General features: G+C 41.5%; 1 protein-coding gene across 1 annotated transcript in view; it reads left to right on the forward strand.

The window, feature by feature from the left end:
• Window positions 1-14,919, forward strand: part of RPRD1B (regulation of nuclear pre-mRNA domain containing 1B) — a 49,065-nt gene that overhangs the window by 21,312 nt on the left and 12,834 nt on the right. Inside the window, exons 5-6 of the mRNA XM_028118803.2 lie at window positions 1,207-1,333; window positions 6,756-6,931. Coding sequence (XP_027974604.1) covers window positions 1,207-1,333; window positions 6,756-6,931 — 303 coding nt within the window. The remainder of the gene's footprint in view (window positions 1-1,206; window positions 1,334-6,755; window positions 6,932-14,919) is intronic.

Raw genomic sequence — 14,919 nt, forward strand, 5'->3', positions numbered from 1 at the left:
AGAGATTAACTTGCCCAGTGTCTTACTTTGAATCTGGGTCTGACTGACCTCAGAGACCATGATCTTTACTGAGTTACATGGCCTCTCATTTTGCCTAAAACAGTTTTACTTTATTACACATGGGTGTGGCTAAGGTCCATGTAAATAGGAAGCATGTCGGGTCTGTGTTACGTTAAAATGTTGAATTAGATGGTGGGTTAAGTGAAAACAGTGTTAGGCCGTGTAGCTTTGCGTTTAAAAACTTCCACGGGGGCCAGCCTGAATTATTAACTTTCAGGATAACTGGACTACTGTCTACATGGCCAGTTTCTTACTCCTGGGTCATGATGGACTGGCGAACCTGTCAGCATTCATTGTTTTCTGATGATTTTTTTTTTTAAATATTTAATGTATTTATTTGTCAGAGAGAGAGAGTGAGTGAGCACAAGTAGGGGGAGCAGCAGGCAGAGGGCAAGGGAGAAGCAAACTCCCTGCTGAGCAGGGAGCCCGATGCGGGACTCAATACCAGGATCCTGGAATCATGACCTGAGCCGAAGGCAGAGGCTTAGCCGACTGAGCCACCCAGGCATTCTGTTTTCTGATGATTTAAAATTACCCTTTTTAGTGTATAAAGTATGTGTTCTTGGTTTGCTCTTTTCTTAGTCTTTTTCTCCTCTGTTTGTAATTAATGAGTTGACACATTTAATTTGGGGAGTGGCTGCCAAAATGGAAACTGTCATCTTTGTGACACTCATTTTGTAAAGCAAATTCAAGAAAGAATTGAAGTAGGCAGTGTCATTTCATTTAATCAGTCAGCACACAGTTGTTCAACATCTGGTACGTACGCCTTTATGCTATACTGGAGACCAGACCATTCTGTATTAGAAATCATACATTATTTGAAACTAAGCAATTTGAACCAGGCTCCTTTTTTTTAAGTTGCCAAAAACATGCTCTTTTTAAAAAGATTTTTTTTTCAGGTTATGTAGAATTTGTTCATGTTCTGCTATCGACTTAGAAAAATTAACTTTGCACATTCTCTTAGAATCCATCATCCAATCCAATCACTGCCCTCAGTATAGGATCTGGTACTAAGGACAATGTTTTTGTAAATGTTAGGAGCGTGATCATTTTTAGAATTTTCCTGCACCTCATTTAATTCTGGCTAACTTTCTTTAAATCCCATATGTCTTAATGGACAGTGTTGTTTGTGCTTTCATTCTACAGACTGAGGAACTGATCAAAGCTTTGCAGGACCTGGAAAATGCTGCATCAGGGGATGCTACTGTCCGGCAGAAGATTGCTTCTTTGCCCCAGGAAGTGCAAGATGTTTCTCTGTTGGAAAAAATAACAGGTGAGAAGGTAGAGTTTGGATGAAAGGTGAGGGAAGAGGGACATTTCTCTAATTTATCAAACCCTAAGACATGCTTACGTTTGCAGATACAGACGACTTCTATGTGGTACTGGGTTTTGCAAACAGCGAAGCTGTTGAAACAGTCCATGCTTGAAAAGTGATTCTAGGAACTGGAGAAATGCTGGCATGCCATGATGTTGGGGGGACAGGATAGAAGACATTAAATTCATGATCCTCTTACTAAAAAAAAATTATGATTCAGTGCTCTGTGATTTATACCCTGCACACAGACACACCCCATAGATGATAGTGCCTTTAATGCCAGGAGCGCAAGGTGTATATTGTTAGTCATGTCATTTTGCCCTCTTGATGCTCACCCCCAGTTAAACAGGGAGGGACATGTAACATTATTCCCGCTTTATCCATGGGAAGTTGAAAGGAAGGAGTGAAGCACGAACTAATACTTAGAATGCTCTGTGCCAGATACTTCTACTCTTCGTGATAACCTTTTGAGGTCACTGACTATATATCCCCATATTGCATAGAAGGAAATTGAGGCTTTGAGAGGTTAGGTGTCTTCGGGCAAGAATATCAGTTCCATTTTCCTAACAGCATTTGCTCACTTCATGTCTGTGTCCCATTTTGGTAATTCTTGCAATATTTCAAACTTTTCTATTATTCGTTACGATGATCTGTGATCAGTGATTAGGACTCACTGAAAGTTCAGATGATAGAATTTTTTACAACAAGGTATTTTTTGATTACAGCGTATACATTTTTTTTAGACATAATGCTCTCACACACTTAGTAGAACAGTATAGTGTAACCATAACTTCTGTATGCATTGGGAAACCAAAAAACTCATTTGACTCCTTTATTGCGACATTTGTTTCATTTCAGTGGTCTGGAACTGAACCTGCAGTATCTCTGAGGCACACCTGTATTTTAAAGGTGGTTGGGGAAAACCTTTCTGATGAGATGACCTTTGATCAGAGGCCCCCCCAAGATTAGGAAGCAAGCCATAAGGATATCTGAGGGAAGGAAGTGCTACACAGGCAGAAGGTACAGTCTGAGTAAAGACTTCAGGTCAGAAGCATGCTTAGCTGCAGGACACAACATGGAGGCTCTCTAAATCCTACAGGCAGCATTTGGCCTCACTCCTACTTCCCCAGCTCCAGCAACTGGACCCTACTAGATCTAACAGTCTGTTAATCCTTCCACCTTTTCTCAGCCTCCACTCCCCTCCAGCCTTACTTTCTTCTCTACTTAGCGCGGAGTCTTTATAATCGCTTCCTTACATACACCCTCGGTCTCTGTTTTTCTCTTTCCTCTTCACTGTAGTCTTCTGGCAAAACCCCAGCTTTTCTCTTGGCTAAGTCCAACTTTTGAGGTTATTATTATAATGATCAACTCACTTATTCTTAATATCAGAATCATAGTCTGTAAAAATTGGTAGCAAATTAACATAAAGCTAGCAATGTATGTGATTTTATTTATCTGTTTTCCCTGACCTAAAGGTCTCATGTCTCATGGCCCTTTTTTTTTTTTTTTAAAGATCTCTTTATTTATTTGTGTGAGAGAGATTGAGTGTAGGGGGAAGGCTGGGGGTGGGGGACAGAGGAAGAGGGAGAGAGAACTTCAAGCAGATTCCCTGCTGAGCCCGATGTAAGGCTTGATCCCATGATCTTGAGGTCATGACCTAAATCAAGAGTCGGACCTTAACCAACTGAGCCACACAAGCGCCCCACTTTTTTTAAATGAATAAAAAATTCATTTTGATTTTTAATTGCAATAAAGTACACCTAGTTTACATTCTTAACCATTTTTAAGTGTACACTTCAGAAGCACTAAGTACATTCACATTGCACAACCAATTTCCAGAACTCTTAACTAAACTAAAACTTTATACTCATTTAATAACAACTCATTTCCCCCTCTCAGCCACCATTTCTAAATCCAACTTTTCCTTTGTTCTTTCCTGGACCTGCACAGCTGAGTGTGGCTGGGAAAAACAAATAACACATATAAGCTGACTTTTCTTCCTACTTCTGTGGGTGAATATGTCATTTTCTTTTTTTTTTTTAATTTTATTTATTGACAGAAAGAGATCACAAGTAGGCAGACAGGCAGGCAGAGGGAGAGGGAGAAGCAGGTTCCCTGCTCGAGATGTGGGCTTGATCCCAGGACCCTGGGATCATGACCCGAGCCAAAGGCAGACGCTTAACCGACTGAGCCAGCCAGGCGCCCCGAACATGCTGTTTTCTAAACCAGCCCCCTACCTGTTTGTTAGTCCTGTTCCTTCTCACTACTCAAGGACATTGCTCCAATAATTGTCCATTTTTTCCCCTCTACTGGCTCGTTCTGCACAGCATAAAAACATGTACTTTTTTCCTACGTGGGAAAAACTTTTTTTCTTGACCCATATACTGCCTTATTTCTCTGTTCTTTGTAATACAGCATTCTAAATAAATTGCCTGTGCTCATTTGTCTCCCTTTCCCCTCTTCCCATTCTCTTTTGGTTCCACTTTACTGAAGCTGCTCTTATCATTGTTGTTGATGACTTCCATGTTGCTAATTCAGTGGTGAATTTTTGCCCAATCTTTACTTGTGGTCATCGTAACTTGATCTTAGTAACATTTGGCCCAGTTGGGCATTTCGTCTGATTTCGTGCAGTAGACAGAATAATAATACCCCTGGCCCACCCAGACATCTGTGTCCTAATCCCAGAACCTGTGAATACACGATCTTACATGGCAGAAGAGACCTCACAGACGGATGAAGTTGAGGATCTTGAGGTGGGGAGGAGTATCCTGGATGATTCAGGTGGGCCCCATCTAGTCACAGGGTCCTTCTGAGAGGGAGGCCGGAGGGCAGTAGTCAGAGGAGATAGGACCCTGGAAACAGTCTTTGGAGAGATACATTTTGAAGATGGAGGAAGAGGCCATGATAATAAATACTAAGATAATACGTTTGTGTTATTTTCAGCCACTGAATTGGTGGTAAATTTGTTGCAGCAGCAACAGGAAAGTAGGACTCTATCCTAGCTTTTCTCTCCTTCCTCTGGCTCTGGCTCTTTAGTTTCCTTCGCTGGTTTCTTCACCCCTCTGTTACCTCTTAATGTTGAGTATTTAGCGCTCTTTTCTAGTTAGTTTCACTAACAGTTCCTCTTATCCAATTTGATGACTTTAAATAATTTTTAGACTAATAATTCCCTAAATTACGTCTCTAGTGTTGACTTGTCACTTGAACTTGAGACCCGTACATCCAGCCTTCTGCTTAGTGTTACTAGTTGTCTGTCTCAAAAACCATTTCAAACTTGACCTATCTCAAACCAGACTTGTCATCTTCTCTCCAAAATTCAGTGCTCTCACAGTCTTCCCCTTATCAGTAAATGACCCCCTCATCATTCCTGTTGATCAGACCAAAACCAGTGTCTGACCCCAGTATCTGACCCCAGTATCTGATATTGTCACCACTTCCACTGCTACTACCTGGTGCAAGTCACCAACATCTTCACTGGGATTATTGCAAGCGTTTCCTCTTTGGTCTCCCTGCTTCCTCCTTATCTCCCACCCCCAGCCATCGCTCTGTTCTCCACATAATTAGAGTAACCGGAGTGATCTGTTCAGATGGAAGTTAGACCATGTCCCCTCTGCTCAGAGCACTCCAGTTATATGGGCTCCTTGCCAGGCACTTTCCTCTTCTAGGACTTTGTACTTGCTGTTCCCTCTGCTTGGGATGATCTTCCCCAGATAGTTAAATTCACGTGGCTTGTTCTCCCACATTTTCCAGGCCTTGGTTTACATACCACCTCAGTGAAGCTTACCCTGACCACCACATTTAAAAGTGTTATTTCTCCTTCTGAATGCCCCATGCTTTCTCCTCTGCCTTTTTTTCTCTAGAATTCTGATCTTCAGCTGATAAACAAGTAAAATGTGGTATATTGTTTCTCTTCTTACCTGAGAATGTAAACTCCTTGGGGCAGAGAGTTTTTGTCCTTTGTGTTCCCTGTTGCTCTGAGAGCCTGTTACAGTGTTGGGCATAATAGGAGCCCACATATTTGTTCAGTTAATTGGAAGGTTTGGGGCCTAACAGTCTGATTGAGGTGGGTTAAGTGACAGTGGTAGGAGAGGAGGTGGGTATGAGGAGAATGATCAGCTCTCCTGAGGAGTTCTGTAAAGGAGGCAGGGAAATGGGGCAGTAGCTAGAGTGACATGTGGACAGAAGGTAGAACAGCATGTTCGTATGCTGATGATAGTGCTGGCGGAGGAAGAGAAAGAAGTTGAAAGGTGTGGGGAACAGTCACAAGGGACAGTCACAGCAGCAGAATCTTGGCGTGAGCAAGAGGGAATGGGGATGCCCTTGCTCTTGGTTTCAAGGCAGTGATCTATTCTTTTGACCCTTAAAGGCCTTTTTAAAAATGCTGTGTACATATTAGAGCTCCAATTTCACCAGACCCACATGAAATTAATTTTATCAGTTCTTTTCTAATACAGCTCATCCTTTTGTCACTCCCTCTCATTTCCTAATGTTGAGCCTCCTTCACCTCCTCTTTCCAAGGATATCGTTTCTTATACTTTGATACTTCAGCACAGTTTTTTCTCAAACAGTGAGTTACAGCCCATTGGATGTGAAATCACTCTGGTAGGTAATGACCAAAATTTTAAAAAAAAGCAAAGAATAGAAGATGGAACACTTTGCACATAGTGGGGATAAGTATTGCTTTATGAAATTTTCATTTCTTTCTATGTGTTTGCATAAAATGTTTTTCTTACTCTGGGTCACGTTTAAAGAATTAGAAAGAACGTCTGTTCTTATCAGACCCTGTATTTTGCTGAATGGAAGAAGAGAGTTCCTGCCCAGGTTCAAGGCTTGTATGGTATACAAGGGGTAGAATCCTATTAGGTCCATTTTAGAGAAATGGTTTTGAGTCCCAACTCTCTGCTAACCACGTGGTATCAAACCAGCCTTACAGCTTTTATTTGGTCTTAGTTTCCACACCCAAGAAATGAATGTTTGCTTTTGTATTTCAGAAGAACGTGCAAAAAATACTTAACAAAATAATATGAAAGCGCTTTCGCAGTTATCAGAGGCAAGGAAAAATTATTTCATGTATGACCTTAAATATCTCTGTTTGTTTTATTTGTAGAGCTTTTGCAGGAATAGGCATTTAGAAAACCTTTGCAGATTCCCCTCCTTGTACAGTTGCCACGTCAGGTAATTCAGAGGTGTCCTGTCTTGTTAACAGGAGTGCGTCCTTTGGATTTCTCTGTCAGCCAGTCCATTGTTTGTCTACAGGTTCTGGCTTATTCTTGGACTCTGTACATTGGGGGAGAAACTGTTAACCTCCCCCAGAAATGTTTGCAGTCATGGCTGTGTGATTTCTGTATTATCTCTGTTTTTTGGTCTCATTTGTATATAGACAAAGAGGCAGCTGAACGTCTTTCAAAAACAGTAGATGAAGCATGTCTGTTACTAGCAGAATATAACGGGCGCCTGGCGGCAGAACTGGAAGACCGACGCCAGCTGGCTCGGATGCTGGTGGAGTACACCCAGAACCAGAAAGATGTTTTGTCAGAAAAGGAGAAAAAACTAGAAGTGAGTACCTCACAAGGCAGACCCAGGCTGCCCGTTTCCTTTCCTATAGTCCACAGTAGGAGGTTTCTTTATGCTTTCCTTAACATATTTTTTTGTCTTTTAAAAAACTAATGAGATGCGAGCATCCATCAGATACTGTAATCATTTGAACTGATTTGAAAATTGAAGTCATGTTTTTGTGTGTCCAAGAAAGAACAAACCAGAATGCAAGAAACAATGAAACTTTAAAGCATTTAGGAGCTTAATATTACTTCAGTTTGAACTCACAAAAAAAAAAAATTGTAGATTGAGGTACAAAAAGAACAGGTGGTTGACAGAACTGAAGGATGTGTATTTGGTAGTATTTGGAAAAGACTTAAAATTGCCTTTCTTTTAGATTATGTTGAGATTTATTTCTGACTTATATCCATGCTTAAGGCCAATAAGTAGTTGCCTCTAAGCTCTGTCTGCAATCAGTTCTTTTTTTTTTTAATTCTTTTAATTCTTTTTTTTTAAGATTTTATTTATTTGAAAGAGAGAGTGAGCAAGAGCAGGGTGAAGAGCAGAGGGAGAAGCAGACTCCCCACTGAGTAAGGAGCCCAATGTGGGACTTGATCCCGAGACTCTAGGATCATGACCTGAGCCGAAGGCAGTCGCTTAACTGACTGAGCCACCCAGGCGCCCAGTCTGCAATCAGTTCTAAAATGTCACGGTAATGTTTTATGGAGTCCAGTTCTCAAACTGTTGAGAAGGAACTACTTTCTACCCTGAGTTGGCATTAGCCTGAATGCCCTTGGGGAGGGTCTTCAGGACTAGTTCCTTGCCATGCATTTTTCTGGCTTCCTCAATAAGTACATGGTGGTTTAACATCAGTGCCTGCATAACACAGCCAGCGGTGTGGTGTGGACATTTGGGAACCTTGGCTTGCCCTAAGCTGCTAGCAGTTTCAGGGGTGAAGACAGTTTTGAGTTGGAGAATCAGTCGAATATCACAGGAAGCACCGGAGTAGGTAAGGGAGGGAGGGGATAGTCCCCCTCCCCAGCCCAGCACTCAAGAAACATGTTCTCTGATGCAGAGGAAGGGGAAACGGCGAGCTAGCCCTGAGGCTGAGATTGTCATGTTTGCCTTTCCACACAGTCGCTGACTTCAGGAGGGCAATGAGTGATGGGCACTTCTGATCCTATCCTTACCTTCAGGGATGACGGGAGCAGGGCTGGGTAGTGGTTAGGGGAACTTCATAAGCCGTCCTGGAAGTAGAAGATGGGAAACGGTTGTGAGAGTAGTATGGCTTGGATTTAGAAATCGACACTGACCAGAAATCCTAAAGGGAGTTTCGCAGGCGGTACCAGACGGTCATTTATCTGAAATGCTCATCTTTCACTGAGGAAGCATTTTCAGCACTGTGCCCCGGGACTAATAAGAGAGTGTAATTAATGATTCTGGTTGTAAGTCACCATGCCATCTGTTGAACTGCCCCTTGGCGACACATTAAGGGCTTTCTCTGATCTGTCAGACATTGATTATCATGAGCAGCTGTTGTTGGGTGGAACGTGGCAAGCTACCATAGAGGACAGAGTCTTTGAGAAGGAGATTGGGTTGGTAGAGTGGATTAACTCTTTGTTTATTTCCCTTCCTCACAGTTGCACTTGGCTCCCTATGTTTCTTGGGGGATCATTCTGGTTTCTTTAGAACCAGTGGTTTGTGAGATGCCATGAAAGGTCATTAAGCAGAGAGATGGATCAGAGATTTGGGTCTGTTCTGTAGCTTTCCAGCCCAAATTCCTCTGCTCATTTGGACACTGGGGTTCCATTGCTTAAGAATCAGAACAGGAGACTCCCATTGCTGGAAAGTACAGATTCTGAGCTAAAGCTCCTTTCTTTTCTCAAACCATGTCGCTTAGCCACTTGAACAAAACCATTCACTGTAAAAATGAAGCTAAATTTGCTTATTTAAAAAATCAAAAGACTACATACAATGTAAGATGTTGAGAGCTGGTTTTAGTTTTTTCTTTATCCATGTTTGCTAAAAAATGTCTGCTTTCTAGAGTTCATGATTTTTCTCTGACGTTCCGGAACAGACTGGTCTTACTCCACCATACTCTTAATGGTGATGGCAAAACTTGGAAAGTATATGCCACTTGAAAGATGATGCGTTACCAACATGAATTATTCTAAATCCTCACAGTTGTTCATTGATGAGGGCTGTGCATCAAGTATACTTACTTTTTTAACATTCACTTATTTAACACTGGTAGTCCTTGTTTTTAAAATTGCCATATCAGAATGTAAATGAAATCTTTTATTTTTTAATCCTTTCATTACCTTTAATGTATGAACATGGAATTCTTAGAACTCTGGAAATGTCATGATTTGCTGGAGAGCCTGTTTTCTTCCCAAAGTTCAAATTTGTTAACGCATGAGTCCCACCTGCCCCCTTTTTTTAAGTTCACCTCTTCCTACATGTAACAAGCATACCTTTTTGTCTTTCACTTAAGAATCTTATGTTAGATTTCTGGGTGGCTTCTAAGCTTTGGGGTAGGGAATGTGATGATTCAGAGCCAAGGATGATTCAGATGCTGGCATATAGAAGGGGGCAGTTATGGCCCACAGAGGGAGATTGTGTTTCTGCCCTCAAGGAAGTCATTGTGGCATAAACAGCATCGGTGAACATAAAACCAAACCGGGGGATTGTACATAATGTAGATTAAGGAGGCAGTTGGCCACTCTGATTGTGGTTTAAGGTCAAACCCAAACTTCCTGGAAGGCAGTAAAGGCTTTTTGTAAAAGGAAATCACAATTGAAGAAGAGAAACAGGTTGATAAATGGGAAAGCCAGACTGGAGCAGACAAATGTGTGAAGAAAGACAAAAAAACAGAACGGGTGGGAGGGAAGTGCTACAGTCCTCCAATGGGAACCAGGCTCTGTACTCTTTAAGGAGCTGCTTATTTATTCATGAATAAAGTCAGCACAGCCTGTGCCAGTCAGAATTATGTCCAAAATGAATAAGATGTGCTGTCTTCCCTCAGGAGCTTACATTCTGTTGGGGGAGAAACAGCAGGAACCGGAGAGTTAGAAGTAAAGGGAACACCCTAGCTCACTGTGTCTGAGTTGAAATAGACGAGAAGATTAACATGTTGATAATAACACTAATTTGGCTAGAAGTTTGTTTTTATTAAACACATGGGCAGTTTCTGAACCCTGTAATACCCTTCAGCAGGTCTTCTGAAGTCTGCTAGCCTAGGTGGTCTTGGGCTCTTGCAGTGCCAGGAACATAATTGTTTCTCAATAAACATTTGTTCTGTGCATGAAATTTCATCAATTTTCTATAAAGAAGACTTTTTTTTTTTAGGTTGCATGAAAAGTGGTTTGACAAATCTGATTTAATTTGTGGTAAAAAAAAAGTGACTTTTTGATAGAAACTCCTATGGGTTTCTCATTTGTGCTTTTTTCCCCTTTAAGTAGAATCATGATTCATTTTGAGATGATAGGGTTTTGTTTTTTACCTGTTCTTTTGTTTCTTGCTTCTGTTTCTGGATGTTATGGTGACATTGGCCTACCACCTTTCCTTTAAACTCCAGGCAGGGTTAGAAGGGGGCTGCTTCAAATCTATTTGCAATGCTTTTGTCACGAACATGAGAAAACCTAGAAACGGGAAAGAGGGCATGTGGAGGGAAGCATAAATGGTAGCCTGGAGGTGGTTAAGAAGTGTGGAGGGTACAGAAGAAGGTTAATTCAAAAAGGTGAGGCCAAAGGTACCAGAAAAGCCTCCAAACTGCAGTTCTTAGAGCAAAGGGAAAGTTTGTTTCTGGTAGACAGAGGTGACTGTTACCCCAGTTGTCTATTAGAAGCTCACAAGCCATGTCAGAATGGGTCGGATAGAGTTCCTGTCTTGCCAGTTTGGAGAAAGCATGATGTGGGTACGTTCATCTGAGTGATCAGGGCATGTGGGGGGGAAGGGGAAGGGATGGAGGGAGGGAATACAGATCTATTTGTACGAACATCGGAAAAAAAAAATAAAGGAACAGGTACTCGCTGTTTTACGACCATAACATATCAGTTATTTTCATTCACATCATGGTGTTTGGTTGTCATTTCTGCAAAAAAAAAAGGTCATTAGAACTTTCATAGGAGTTGCACTGAATCTCTAGATTGCTTTGGGAACTATGGCCATTTTAACAGTCTTAAGTCTTCCAGTCCATGAACACAAGACTTCTTTCTATTTATGTAGATCTTTTAAAATTTCTGCTGCAGAATTTAAAAAAGTATGCTAGAGGCCCGCTTACTGGTGCATTTGACATTGCAAAGGCCCTGTTTAGGTGCCACGCGTGTCAGGGACTACAGGAGAGGGCAGTGGTGTGTGCCGCCTTTTAGTAGGTGTGCATACCCCCATGTTTACAAGACGTGCATACAGATGCGTGTGCGCTCAGCCAAGCCACCAAGGCGCAACCATGATAGCCAGCTTCACTCTTCCTCAAAATGAAGTGGCATGTTGAGGCCTGGGTATCTGTAAGTCGTTAACAGGACTGTTGAGCTGGATGGAACCTTAGACATCATGGAATCTGACTCCTGAATTGGTGAAGAAACCAGACCCAGAGAAGGGAGTTTGCCACAGACCAGGAATAGAATCCAAGGCAGACATCTGGTAATTTTCTGCCAGGTTTGTGTTTTCCTTTGTTGTTGTTTTGTTTATTTTAAATTTGATTCCATCAGGTCAACAGCCGGAAGACATCCTACACAGCAGAGTAGCCAAAGTTGAATCATTTCAACAATCCCCAAGAACCTTGTTTTATAAAAATGCCATCTATGTAGGGGGATTAAAATAGTTGCATGAAGCATTTCAGAGTGGCCTCTGAGAAGACCTTTCTAAGGTTTGAGAGAGCCGACTCTGCCCCCAAGGTTCTAAATACCCTCTTGGCTATGACTGTGCATGCTCTAGGGGGCGTGGGGGTGATTGGATCATTGAACTTGGGGCTGCTGCTGTTTCTCCCCAGCTTGGCACCTACCCCTTGGCCACAATGAATACTCAGGAGTAGAGCCTTCTACTTCAGACAGCTGGGAAGGGGTAAATGGCCCAGAATCCAACATTGCCTGGTGACTCTTCATATTTCTGTTTGCGGTTTGGTTATAACAACTTGAGAAATTCTTTGGCTGTAGCTGAGAAGGTACTAAACCAAACTGATGGCCATCTGTTGTTTTTGGCAGCATCAGCCCCCTCCCTGCAGGGTGCAGATGGTTAAAAGCATTATTTCAATAATGGGATAGGCAATAGGTGGAGATAGCTCCATTTTTTGTCAACTTTGGAGTAAATTCTTCTTTTTCCCATGATGTTCAAAGTCAGTATCTCATTGTCCATTCCAATAAGGACAGATGGGAGCAGGTGATCTAATCCTCATTTTAGATGAGAAATCAAAGCTCAGAGTGTCTATGAGCAGTCAAGGTTGAGGAGGAAGTCAGTGAGAACCAGAACCCTAATCTCCTGACTCTAGTCATCTGCATTGTTTCCCTGGGAGCTTAGGGACCCTGCCTAGACTGCCTCTCACAGCCCTGCCTGGCCTGGCCCCACCTGCTCACAGTCCTCTATACTCACTGCCCTTCCTTAGCCAGATAATTCTTTTCCTCCCTAGAGTAGCAGTGCTATCAGCACCATGGGCTGATCAAGCCATTGTTGAAAAGGTCAGTCTGCTTAACACTGCTCAAGTGACCCCATGGAGGGTTTGCCCTCACATCCTTCCCTACACAGCAGCTCATGCCTTGCCCCCTGCTTTTTCACCCTCGCTTTGATATGGGAGCCTCCCCCTGCAAAGTTTCCTTCCAGTAAGTGGGGACTTTTCTTGAACTGTGTGGTTCTGCAAGTAATTTGGAGTTTAGAGACTGTGTCCTTGAAGTCCTTTCATTCTTTTCAGTTGCTGCCAACCCTTACACTCAGGTTAGATTTGTAGCCAGAGCTTTTATCTGTGAGTGAGTGAGTGTGTGTGTGTGTGTGCGTGTGTGTGTGTGTGTGCGTGCGTGCGCGCGCATATGTGTGTGGGGGGGTGCTTGTGTGTATTTTTTTAATGTTACCATGTAAAAACTTTGGTATTTATCTCTTTTCATCCCAGGGGGAAAAATGCCACATTATTATCATTATAATGTATTTCACATACTTGGTGACCTCAGGGCATGGTTTGCCATCATTTGAGACTTCACATTAAAGAAGTGACATGATTTCAAAGCTCTCCCGGCTAGAATTCCATACATTCAGTCATAGCATCATTTCCATATTTTTATATCCCAACTTTTGGAGATTCTTCCTGTTTTCCAGAATAGCTCCACTGAGTTTTAGCTGGTGTGTGTAGCACTAATTTTTCATATTTATAAAGTACATATACGTGTGAAGTCAAAACAGCATCTGGGCCCCTTGTCACTGCTTGCCTGCCAAAACATTCATTCTTAATTCAACTAATAGTCTTTATTTCTGTTTTAATGATCACAGACACATCACAGGGAAACTTAGAAAATAAGTATAAAAAATTATAATCTCATTACCCAGAAAACTTGATTTTGGTATGTTTCCTTTATTTTTTCTTCAGTTTTACTTATTAAAAAAAAAGATTGTATTTATTTATATGAGAGACGAAAAGAGAGTGAGCCAGGGGAAGAGCAGAGGGAGAAGGCCAAGCAGACTCCGAGTCAAGTGTGGAGCCCAACACAGGGCCCAGTCCCACAGCCCTGACACCATGACCCAAGCCATGACCAAGAGCCGGATGCTCAACCAACTGAGCCATCCCGGCGTCCTTTCTCCTACAATTTTAAAATTAAAGTGATCATAATATGTAGACAATTTTCTGTCCTGCTTTTTTTTTTAACTTTATGTGTCGTTTTCTCTTATTAACAGAAACCTATGTAAACATTTTAAATGGTTGCTTGAACACCTATAGTTGGATAATCAATGATGATTTTTATTGAGTATGTTTTATTTTTTGGGTGTTTTTTTTTTTTTTTTTTACTTTGGGCTAACTTCCAGGATTGCATTATTTCCTTCCTGTAAGTTTAGAAAAATGGATTCTCTGTGTATGTGTAGATGCCTGCTTGTCTTTAAGTATGTTGAAGTTTATATACATTTCAGTGTCTTTGCCACTTAGTGTGCATTCCTGACTTAGGAGTTCCTGCTCTTCCAAAGCATCTTCAGCAGTTTGGTGCTTCATAGAGCTTTAGAGATAGACAGGACATAGAGATATCTATCCCCAAGTTAAGGATTAATCATTGTTATGTGAGGAAATGAGCACTGAATAGTTTAATTAGACAAATGGGGCTCTCTTCTGGGTTTTAAGTTATGTTTACATTTGAAACGGCTGTGGGAAATAGCTACTTAATAACACTGACTTGAGTGAACATCGTTTTGAGAGCAGGTTCAGATTACAGAAATTTGAGCTCTAGTGTCTAAATGTCTGACCCAATGGATACATGTCATTTTGAGCAAAGATCTATTTTAGTATTTAGGAATGTTCCTGCTACTGGTAAGGTAGGTCTTCACCCACTTCAAGTTGCAATTTTTGTAGAAAGTAAAATTGGATTATGTCATACTTTGCAATCTTGGAAGTTCCATTTCTGACTTTTGTTTTTATCTCTATAAGATAATAGGGCTTGAATTAAGATTAGAAAGTCTTTTCTTATGATTACAGCAAAAAGTGTTCGTGGTTGTAATCAGGAGTTAGAATGAAACCTTTGCAAACGAAGCCCATGAGCTCCCAAAGGTGTAGCGTGCTTCCTGTGAAGAGGTGAAGATACCGGCTGTCATTATGACTTTGCAAGCCTCCTTAATTTGTTTTCTCCCTTATTCAGATTCTTTAAACATCTTTAGGAAAAAGTGTGGACAACTCTCTTGCTTAATCTGTTCATTAGGTACTTGGAGAACTTAGAGTAACTTTGCAATTTTAAACTCAACAAAAATTTACCAGCAGCCTTCTGAGCATTTGGGGTTTGGATAGTGATTAATGGACTCAGTCCACTTTTTCTTCAAAGTGTCTGGTA

This window comes from Eumetopias jubatus, unplaced genomic scaffold, assembly GCF_037043125.1.
Source record: "Eumetopias jubatus isolate StellerSeaLion01/CBP00866 unplaced genomic scaffold, mEumJub1_p1.0 scaffold_9, whole genome shotgun sequence".
In the NCBI taxonomy this organism is placed as follows: domain Eukaryota; kingdom Metazoa; phylum Chordata; class Mammalia; order Carnivora; family Otariidae; genus Eumetopias; species Eumetopias jubatus.